This window comes from Pyrgilauda ruficollis, unplaced genomic scaffold (assembly GCF_017590135.1).
Source record: "Pyrgilauda ruficollis isolate IOZ18807 unplaced genomic scaffold, ASM1759013v1 scaffold37, whole genome shotgun sequence".
Classification (NCBI taxonomy): Eukaryota; Metazoa; Chordata; class Aves; order Passeriformes; family Passeridae; genus Pyrgilauda; species Pyrgilauda ruficollis.
Genome location: NW_024525156.1, coordinates 5,475,290 through 5,486,344, shown reverse-complemented (window position 1 = coordinate 5,486,344; position 11,055 = coordinate 5,475,290). Strand labels below are relative to the sequence as shown.

The following is an 11,055-nucleotide window of genomic DNA, read 5'->3' as shown; positions in this document are numbered from 1 at the left end:
CAGCTGAAGTTTTTTTTTTTTTTTTTTTTTTTTTTTTTTTTGCCTAATACAGGATATGGAATTCCTTTTCAGATATGGAATTCCTTTTCAGGTTTTTTGGTCAGTAATAGTTTTTCTAGGATGGTTTTTTTTTTTTTTTTTTTGGGAGAAGGGCGAGGCATGTGGGAGTCCTTTCCAAAATTTCACACATGCAAGGTACATACAAGTGTGTGAACTCTTTTAGCTTTTTTGTTAATTTGCATGCCAGGTATTGACATTTTATCAGAATGACCTGAAATTGAAATTGAGAACTAATTGAAAATTAGAACTAATTGAAATTGAGAACTAATGCATTTTAATGCTTACTTTAGTGTCATAGAGTCATTTAGGCTGGAAAAGACACTTCAGATCGAGTCTAACCATTAATAAGCACTGCCTAGTCCACCACTAAACCATATCCCTCAGTACAACATTTGCAAGTCTTTTAATGCCTCCAGGGATGGTGACTCCACCACTTCCCTTGATAGCATGCTCCAGTGCTTGACAAACCTTTTGGTGAAGGAATTTTTCCTAATATCCAATCTAAATCTCTCCTGACAAAACATGGTGACATTTTCTCTCATTCTGTCCCTTGTTAAAAATCAAGAGATCAATGCCTGGGAGAAGAAACCAACCCCCACCTCATTACAGTCTCCTTTCAGGTAGCTGTAGAGAGCAATATGGTGTCCTCTGAGCCTCCTTTTCCTCCAGGCTTTAATCACTTTCCTTTCAGAAAGGTAGCAAAATTTGACATTTTAATCTCCCTGAAAGTGATATGTAATTTAAAGTTAGCTTCAGAACATTGATCCAGGAGTTTGCATATGTAGTTTACCCAGAACAAAGTGACCAAAAGCAACTAAATATCCTCATGTCTTTGTAATTCTTGTGTAAGGAGGTAATTTTAGCAGTTGCTAAAAGAAAAAGCAAATTCATTGCAAAGCATGGAATATGGAATATCGTAGCACCTTTATTTTGGTTCAGTATTCTTGAAGAAATGGAGCACGATGCAGTATTATTGACTTCTACAGGAATATTAGTAGGCCAGATTCTGCTGTCAGTCACACCTAATCAGCCATTCGCTATGTATAACAGATGACAGAGCCTGAGCTTTTTATTCTACCAGAAATGGAGGCTGGACACCATGGACTTCTTGGTCACCTTGTAGCACCACTTGTGGAATAGGCTTTCAAGTTCGTCAGCGTTCCTGCAGCAATCCAACCCCTCGACATGGAGGACGCGTCTGTGTGGGACAGAATCGTGAGGAGAGGTGAGTTATCTTTTTTCCATGGTCTGTTTTAATTTCTTCTGTGCTGTTGTATTCCACAGGACATTTTCTCCTTTATTTGCCTTGGTTTTCCCTTCCCTTTCCTTTCACTCTCTTTAACTTCACTGCTGTACAGTACAGTATTCCCATTAACAAGGCTGTGGGTCTGCAGCAGATCTTTCATCTTTTGCTTAGCTTCATCCCTCCTGAGCCACCTGAGAGTTCCTGGTAGTGCCAGACAATTGGGCTGAGGCAACATTCTGCTGTCCCTTGAAACTCTGAAAATTGATTCTCCTTGAAAATTGATTGCACTGTGTTTGAATTGTAACTTATTCCTCAAGACCTGGAATTCAGAACAAAATATAATAAGGTCACAGCACTGTGTTACTGATGCTGTGAGTTTATTTTTTCTGTTGTAAATAAATTAAGCATTCCTATAACATAGAGGGAGGTTTCAAGGTCTTTGTTTTCTATTCAATAAATATTATGTGCCTTAAACTCAAATGTCTTTAGTAAGGTTTCAGGCTTGGTGGATTTTTTTAAATTGTTTGTATATATTTTTTAACCCCTGAGCAGATCAAGTTAGCTCACATTTTGATTTCACCATGTACTGTTTTGGCACCAGACTAAGTATTTTGTCACTAGCTCAGAATGTCAAGTTCAGGCCCTTCATTCTATTTTATGTGCACCCTCATTACATCTCTGATTTATGTGGATCCTACATGCATCTCTAATTTTTGTGTTTGCAATTTTATCAGGACTTAAATATTTCTTTAAATCAAGCTAGAATATATTCAGATAAACTGCAACTCTTCCATGCATTGTGTTGTTTCCAGAGGCATACCAGAAAGCTAGATAGCAGAAGACTAGCATTGGTGTGAAAATTTGGAGTCCTGTAGCCATCCATTCCAAGAGATGTATGCGGATATGTTTCCTTCCAATATGCACTTACAGCTTACTTCAGTGTTTCTTTATGGATGATGTAGTATCCTATATGGCTGTTGGATGTAAACTAAAGTTCAGTAACCTTTATGAAGAGTTTCAGTGAGGCGTTTAATTAAACACCAACTCTAGCATTTCTTCAGATTAGGGGATTCATTGAAGCAAGGTTGCATCACACATTTACGTATTAATGGATCACCAGGGACCTGGTCTTTCTAACTCTTAAATGTAAAGGATCAGTATCACATAATGTGTGAACATTTCTTGCTGTTTCAAGGCCATGAATATTTACCATTTCATTCTAGAGAAGCGGATTTTGTTCTTTTGTAAATTGCTTTCTGAAAATGGGTTTCCCAACCAGAAAGCCATCACCATCAAACATAGATTGTATCTGCTGTTATTTAGCTCTGTTCCAGCATGAATAACATTTATTGATTTTCCTGAACTGAGAGGTCAGTCCAGGGCAGGACACAATGAGACAAAACAGAAAAAAAATAGTTCAGTTTGGAGAGACTTTGGGATGATGGACTATAGATGGTAATAGAAATTGTTCATTTTATTTTAACATGGAATAAAAGTTTGATAACATGTTTCACAGAAATAAAGAAAACCATGAGAAATACTTTCTTAATTATATGAGCATAAAGACAATGGGTGCACTGTAAAAGCAGTTACAAACTGGAAAGTGACTTATGATGAGTTGACATAAGAGCAGTCCAGAAGGATTGAATTTTGGTATGCAACAGTTCTGAAGGAACAATAAGTGTATGTTGCTTTGCTTTTGTAGCCTGCAGCTTATTTGTCCTTTCTATCTCCGTCCAGTTCAGCAGCAACCTGGGATGAATGTGCCTGTGAGTTTACTGCAGGATGCCTTTTTCTCTCAGAGTTCTTCTGTCACTGTTTCCTGTCTCTTTGAAAGACCCTTCACTTCCAATAGCCCTGCACCTTTCTCACTCATAGCTTGCTCACATTTGACCTTCCTGCCTCCTCCTTGACTTTGTATGTTATCCCTGTTATGTCCTGATAATTTTAATTATTAAGTGCCTTTAATTTTTTTCTAGAGGGTGTGGTAAGTTAGGAAATTTTGTCAAATAATTTGTAAAGCAGCTAGAGGAATGAGGAATCAGTTATTTGCCAGGGTTTTTGTCAGTGCTAAGCCAAGTACTTGGATAAATCTTTTCAGAGCTGTAAAAAGCAGAAGGTCCTGGGATATTTGCCAGCCAGGGTCCATCCCATCACCCACAGGAGGGGAGCAGGGCAAGCCTGGAGATTGTGACCAGACCCAACCAAGAGTCTAGATCCTAGTGACATCATGACAATGAGAGAAATCTGAAGTCCAGGTAGGAAGCTAAACCACAAGTCAGGGTTAGGCTCAAGTTAAATAGAGCTCCTTGCCCCATTGGTGTGGGTGGAGGAGCCGGGGGAAGCTGGCTGGGGCCATTAGGGTTTTATGAGTGTCCTCGTGGCTCTGCCAGCTTGTGGAGAGTTTTGAGCTGTGAGGGTGAGGGCAATGGAGTACCGGCATTTACAGTAGTAATATTTCACTGTTTCACTCTCACTGAGTTACATCAGCACCAAATGGAAGCAATTCCTTTGAGCCCATAACATTTAGGCAGGCGGAACAAACATTACATGTGCAGTAACTCCTGAGAAATATTTACTATTTTTGATTCCAAAGTGCCAAGAAGCAACTTCCCAGATTTTCTTATTTAAATCAACCGATGTTTATAAAGAGCCTAACAGTTTACTTTTTTGATGACCCAGCTCATATGTAAAATGAAAATATATTTTGTATCAGTAAAAATTTGAATTAGTTTGTTTACGTATTGAGTGCATTTGTCTTTGTAAATGTGTGTACTCTAATCACCTTCACATGTTCAGGGGTATAAATATAGCATTCAGTTTCCACAGCCAGCTGTGTGCCAAACTTTGAAACAGCTTTTCAACAAACAGTGATTTCAGTAGAAATCCAGTACATAACTCCGTAGAAAGCAAACACAAAAAAGGCAGCATATATCTGAGGTAAATTTGCTTTCAGATGTGGATCCATATTCAGCTTGAGAGTATTTGTTCATGTGTTAAGAGCTAAATGTTTGTCTAGGATATATTTGTTTTACCTCATGAAATCCATGATCCTATCATGGCTAATGCATCAGGCAGCTCTGTGCTCACTGGCCATTCCCTTGAAATCAATGGCAATATTTGCCAATTTAAAACATTGAAGATATGTTAAACTGTTTCATGCTCTGCTGCTGAAGGGGTGCATGGGAAGGTGGGGTAAAAAGAGCAGCAAATACTTGTATTACAAAGCAAATTCCCCTTGTAAAAGTAGGTCAAAAGTGCAGCTGATGTGCATGTAGACAGAATATGGAGAGGGAGTAAAAATAGCATTGTAACAAAATTTGCTTATAAAAGAATAATTTTGTAGTTAAGACTCCAGATGGAAGACATCTTGATCAATTCCTTAGGGGCTTAATTTTTCTGATTTTTCCTCTATAAGAAATATTCACTGAAGCTGCTGGAAATTCTCTAGATCTTAGTTTACAGTCTGTAGTATCCTGTCTTGACATTATCATGGGGTGAGAATGTTTGTCCTTTCTGTGGGAGATGCTGGAGATATGGCCTCATTAAGTCCACTGGTCCCCCTCCTATCTGTCCAGAAATGAGGGACATTAAAATGCGAATCCCTTGTTTTCAGTGGATGAGTTATCTTTTATAGATAAAGAATAGAAAAACAACATGGCAATTAGAAAAGTAAATTGGCTGCAGGCTAATTTAGACCAAGGAGTAAATGTTTGAAGCCCTGGATATTTTGGCGTGTATAAAACAATTAGAAGCAGGACATATTGTTGCATTATTTTGTACATGGTTTTCAGCAAACATTCAGCTTTTGGGCTTGTTTCCATGAGAAAGAGGAGCTGCTGAGAGTCAAGTGCCTGTTCTGTGTAGCACTGCTTGTTTCTGAGCAGTGTGAACAAGCCCAGTCCACTTCAGCAGAGCAGCCTAAACACCACAAGGCTTTAGGCTTGTTGACTCCCATGGATGTCTTGTCTTCTGGGAAGTGTCTGTTCCCACCCTCCTTGCTTTCTCTGCTCCCTCTCTTCCACAGAAGGCCCTGGGACGATATGGCACATTCCACTGTCTCTTGGATGGGTATTTCTGCCAGCGTAACAATCTCAGTCCAATAGGGCATGTGCATGTCATGTGCCTGCCTTCAGTTAAAGGAATCTGGCATTCCTGTGAGCCTTGGTACAGTCTGTGCATCCCAGTAAATCACCAGCTGGTAATCACAACTATCCACCACAGAAAAGTACATTGCACAGGGATAAAGCTTAGTTTGTTTTTGTTAAACACATGGTAGTATAACATAGTTCAAAATTCAAAATATTTGTTTAAATAACATCTCTCTGTGGAATAAAAAGGACGTACTTGTAACTGTCATGTAGTTAGCCCACAATACTCAGTGCTGGATAGCAGCACTGAAATAAATTGAATAAACTGATGTCTTACTAAAGGTTGAGATCTTTATAGAAACAAAAATAGTAAAGCTAGTTGCAATTAAATTGTAGTTGTAAAATTTGCTGTAGGCACTAATAGCTGTGGACACAACTGGACAAAGGATGTTCACCCTTCCCCCAGTATGAAAATTCCTTTATTAGGGTATTTGAACTTGGGCTCACTTCAAGGGAAATGTGAAGAGTTACTGTACAAAACCCACATTTCTCTAGGCTGTTCTCCATCCTGACCTCCCTGCAGTTAGGTTAGGGGAGAGGGCAGTGGTTTCACAGATTCAAGTTTCTTGCATTGCATGTTTTGTTGAATTACTGTAAAACGTTAGCCCTGTGGGTCCTGAGAACAAAATTAGGAGGGGAAGAAAGAGCAAAAGGGAAAAAGGGTTGCTGAGTGACTTGAAATGCAGCCAAGAACAGATATAATGAAACTTGGCTCAAAGCCCCATGCTGTAGCACAGTTCTCAAAGATCAATTGCAGGGATGTCTCTAGCTGTGAAAACATACCTGATGTTTTCAGAGGCTGGCTGGCAGAAATGAAAATAAGATTCTACTTGTATGCTGCGTTGATTTTTGGTTTGTTCTCTGTTTTTTTGGGGTTTTTTGGGGTTTTTTTTTTGTTGTTTTTTTTTTTTTGTTTTGTTTACCTGAAAAAAAAGGAAAAATTGGCAGTGTTGACTATTAAAAAAACCCCAAAAAACCGACAAAACTGTTTCCTAAATTGAAGTAGTTTGCATAGAGATTTTAGGGCTTTATTTCAGCCTCATCTTTAATTGGTGTTGGATAACAGAATTGCCAGACCTTTGAAGTGCTTACTGTGAAGGGTCACTGTTATTGGGTTTCTTTTCTGTCTCCTGCTGAAGTGGGAGAGCGGGAGGTCAGCCACATAGACACTAAAAGAGCCACTCTATAGTGGCATGACTGTCCTCGAAGTGAGATCTGTCATACCTAACTTCAGGGGTTCACGAGTGTGAATGTTTATTTGTGAGTCAGGTGTCTGAACTTCCACTGTGGTTTGTAGAAATTTAGTCAATACAGGATGTGGAGAACAGTAATTTGTGTTCTTCTGCTCTATATTCCTTAACTTCTTCAAATCAATCATTCTAGTCTCCCTAGTTTGTATTGACAAGATTTCCATTGCCTTTAACAGCCGTTTAGATGTCTCCCCTGTAGCAGTTATAGTCCAAGAAAAGCAATCTGTACATTGAGGGGTGTATTTAAATGACCTTTGCTTTAGGGTGACATAAATTGTATTTTTAACTGGGCTGTTTCTTTCCATGAGCTGTTGCTCAATTTAGTTGACCACTTCATTTTTAGATAGCTAAACTGTACATGCCTTTATTTTAAGGCAAGACAAGTTCCTTAATTTTACTTCTGCATGGCTGAATATAGGTAATTCTCAACTTCATGGCAGATTTGCTTCAGCTTCAGTGTGTCTCCCAAATTAACTTAACACATCTTCATTAAGAACTGAAATTATGCAAAGTTTGTACTAATTTGACTGAATAAATGCTGATGTTGCATCTATATTTTATTGACCATACGTTCTCAACAAATTATCTGGATGAAACTATCAAACACATTCACATAAATGACTGCATGTGACAAAGAATGCGTGCAGTTGGAGTTCTAGGGGAAGAATATTCAGGCATAGAACATTCCTCTGTATCTTTAATATGTGAACTGTAATGTGTTTACCCAAATCACGCACTGAAGAATTCTGACACCAGATTCATAAATATTGAGTGTTTGGGCATTTTTTCCTCAGTTTCCAGAGGAAAGGTCAATACAAGCTGTGAATAATTTTCTTAACTCTACAGAAGCAGAAAACTAAATGTCACTCCCCTATTAACCTCCCTCCCAGTCTTTAGATTTTGATGGAGTTGCCCAGACCTAGGGACAAAGTTTGAATCTTAGGCTCCAGCATATGCAATAAATCTACTTTAGTATGTTACTTACACCACCAACATTATTTTTTTACCCTCCACAGAGTTCCAAATGTTCAAATTCCTTATAATGAAGGATAATGAAGAATTAGAGCTTGCTGATATTGGGGCTTTCTGAATACAAGCAAAAACCTGTTGTGGTTGTTCTTGTTGAAAATGACAACTGTTCATACTGTCATTTCTCTTTTTGTAGAAAATTAATAACTGGAGTATTAGAGTCAGTTTTCACTGTAGAAGAGTGCCAAGATATGAAAACTTGTTAGAAGGGCAAGAAGACATTGGATTTTGGATGAATTGTGTAAAAACTGAGGAGTACTGTGTCAGATTGATTTGTTCATTCAGGACAGTCAGTATTGTAACAAGAGCCACCCAGATGCATCCATAAAATATCAGAGAATTTCTTTAGTGTTGTCTGTTTGCTGACTGTGTTGTGTGTTTGCTTTATCTAAGTAAGAGCTTGGTCTCTTAGAGAACCCTAGTCACACTAGCTTATGGCCCAAATCCTTTGGACCTGTGTAGAGCTTCCTTAAAAAGCAGCATATGCTATGGCTAGAATTATTGGATGGCACACTCAAAAAATCAGGAATCTAAGGCTTCTACAAAAATTGGAAAAACTCAGCTGAAGCTGGGACCTTCCCACATTCCTTCTGAATGTATTGTAACAAAAATGACAACTCAATAGTGCTTCCCTCAGGAACCTACTATGCCTCTGAATCAGTTTGCAGCCTACAGGAGAATCTTTCAAAGATAGTAATAGCTAAAAACACCCTTTAAAAGTTAAAGCAACAACATTATAAGCAAGTGCAGTTCTTTATGCCTAGAATCAATTTTTATCTTTTATGTTGTCTATAGAAGCAGAAATGCTATGAAGAGCAAAACGCAAGTGTAGCTATCTGAAGATGAGAGAGATAGATCCTAATCAATTCTTAGCTGAAGACTGATAAGAGACTGCCTGCATGAATGTTTGCCTTCTGTTTGGTTGACTGCCACAGAGGCATAGCCACATCTGGTTTTAATAAAGTAGTTTGCAATCTTGCTTATGTGACCACAGTACAATTGCGTGGCTGCATCGCATGGAATGTTTAAAGTCACTGCATAAAGCAAACAAATGCTCCACCCACACAACTGCAACCTAAAAACACCCCGCTCAAATGTTTAGACACTCTGTGCAGTGTTACAACTGTTAGTGAGGTGCTTTATGAGTAGGGAGAGGCCCTTTGTATAACATATTTCCCTGTACAAATATCTATCTAAATTATGCAAATGAGGGAGGTTTTGGGGGAGGTCATGCCTTGATAATAAATAGATTCTTTACCTCCTTATTTCTCTTCTCACAGGTACTGCAATGAGCACTTGTTGTGCCCCCCTCATGTGTTTTGGACAGGCTGGGGGCCATGGGAGCGCTGCACGGCTCAGTGTGGAGGAGGGATCCAGGCACGGCGCAGGACGTGCGAAAATGGTCCTGACTGTCCTGGCTGCAGCGTGGTAAGCAATTTTCAGCTTTCTCTTCATCAAATATCTATGGCCATGTGCCATATGCCACAGATGTCTCTATGTCATGGAATCATAAAGTCATTTAAGACCTCTAAGGTTATCAGGGCCAACCATTAACACAGCTGCGACAACTCCTCCATTGAACTGTGTTCCTTGGTGCCTCATCTATGTGTGTTTGAATGTCTGCAGGGATGGTGCCTCTGACACTTCTCTGTGCAGTCTGTTCCAGTGCCTGATAACCCTTTCAGTGCAGAAATTTTTCCTGATATCCAGTCTAAACCTCCTCTGGCAAAACTTGAAGCTATTTCCACCTGTCCTAACACTCTATGCCCATAAAGCATCTATGTATGTCTATAAGCTCTACCCCTAACATGAGTAGTCACCAGGCTGTTTTTGTCTCTGTGTTGCTTGTGTGTGCTGAAATCCACACAATTTATCAATCAGAAATATATATAGTTTTGCTTTTTCACAGTATCATCTAGAATTTAAGCTTCTTGAGGCGAGGCTGGTGCAGATGTAGATGTTGTTGCAGGTTTATAGTGGGTTTTTTGTTTTTATCATCAGAGTGCATAGGAACCCTAGCTATGAGCCCAGGACTCCAGTGTACCATGTTCTGTACAGCAGAGAAAAAGCTAATTTCCACATCTAAATACATAAGGAGCCAATCAGTGAATGCATAGAAGCACCAGGAAAGTGCTGAGGTGAGATTGGATAGCAGTGATCTTGGCACAGCAGCAGTCTAGCAGCTGGCAGGCTTTGAATTTACAGTGGGATGATTGAATGAGTAGAAGTGTTTTATTGATACCCAGTTTATCAAGAGAAACATGTGGGAAAACATGTCGGCGATTTTTCATATATCTGAACAAATAGAGATGTGTAGGTAAAGAGGTAGAAGAAATTTTTCTTTTCTTTTTACTATTAAGCCAATTTTTACATGTCTTAATTTCAGAGAGGCCTAATTCTGAGGTTTGTGATAATCAGTGGTCTGTTTGTTAGACTGACAGTAATTCAGTACTAAAGAAAGGATAATTTATTACCTTTTTCCAATTTGAAGGTTTTGTGCATTTTCCCAGGATCTGTTCTCTTTTTAAAATCCATTCTGATGATAGAATTGCATTTTGAGTAGATTAAAAACAACCAAGAGGCTTGTTCTTTTATTTCTGTCAAACTTTAAGGATTAACCCAATAACTTAGAATTCTATCAAGTTTTCCAAAACATTTGTCTCTTCTGATGGTACACCAAAAAAGCAGACATATGGTCTAGATCTAGTGTTAAACCTTCCTGACTCACACTGAAAAGAGCACAATATGAAGGTTTTTCTCCCTCACTTGTTCCTATTTATCCTATAGTAATATTTGTGAAATATAGTGGAATTTTATTCTGCAGAGAATCTTCCCATGGTCTTAAATCAAAAATATGTGGCTCTAATTTGCTTGGAAAGCTCTATGTGGAAAGTAGGAAAACCTTTTGTGTAAAAATTTCGTATTATAACTAATTTCAGATTAATAGTACTGGGGTTTGTAATTTATTAACAGTCTTAGCACATACTCTGCTGCACCACAGAATAGTTACCAGTTCAGCTGTGGAAATGTTCTGGAGATTTTTCATTAATTAGAGAAGTATTGTGCTGATGGTTTCAAGCTTTGGAGTACATAGTTGTCTTGCTAAAATTTGCCACCAATGGAAACCCATCCAGTGTAGAAATCCTCTATAAACCCTGGTGTTCTTGCAAGACAAAGGACTGTGGTATAAAGTCTGTGTTTTGGTTAAGTTTCACTGAATTTGAAGCTTTGAGTTGCTTGTCACTGAATATGAACCTTTGAGAGGCTTTGCAGCCATAGCAGGGCATAGTCACTAAGTGAAGCTGGAGAAAAAGTACTT

General features: G+C 38.7%; 1 protein-coding gene across 1 annotated transcript in view; it reads left to right on the top strand.

The window, feature by feature from the left end:
- SEMA5A (semaphorin 5A) overlaps nucleotides 1-11,055 on the top strand; it is a 319,180-nt gene that overhangs the window by 240,868 nt on the left and 67,257 nt on the right. The window contains exons 15-16 of the mRNA XM_041475880.1: nucleotides 1,142-1,285; nucleotides 9,017-9,164. Of these exons, the coding sequence (XP_041331814.1) occupies nucleotides 1,142-1,285; nucleotides 9,017-9,164 (292 nt within the window). The remainder of the gene's footprint in view (nucleotides 1-1,141; nucleotides 1,286-9,016; nucleotides 9,165-11,055) is intronic.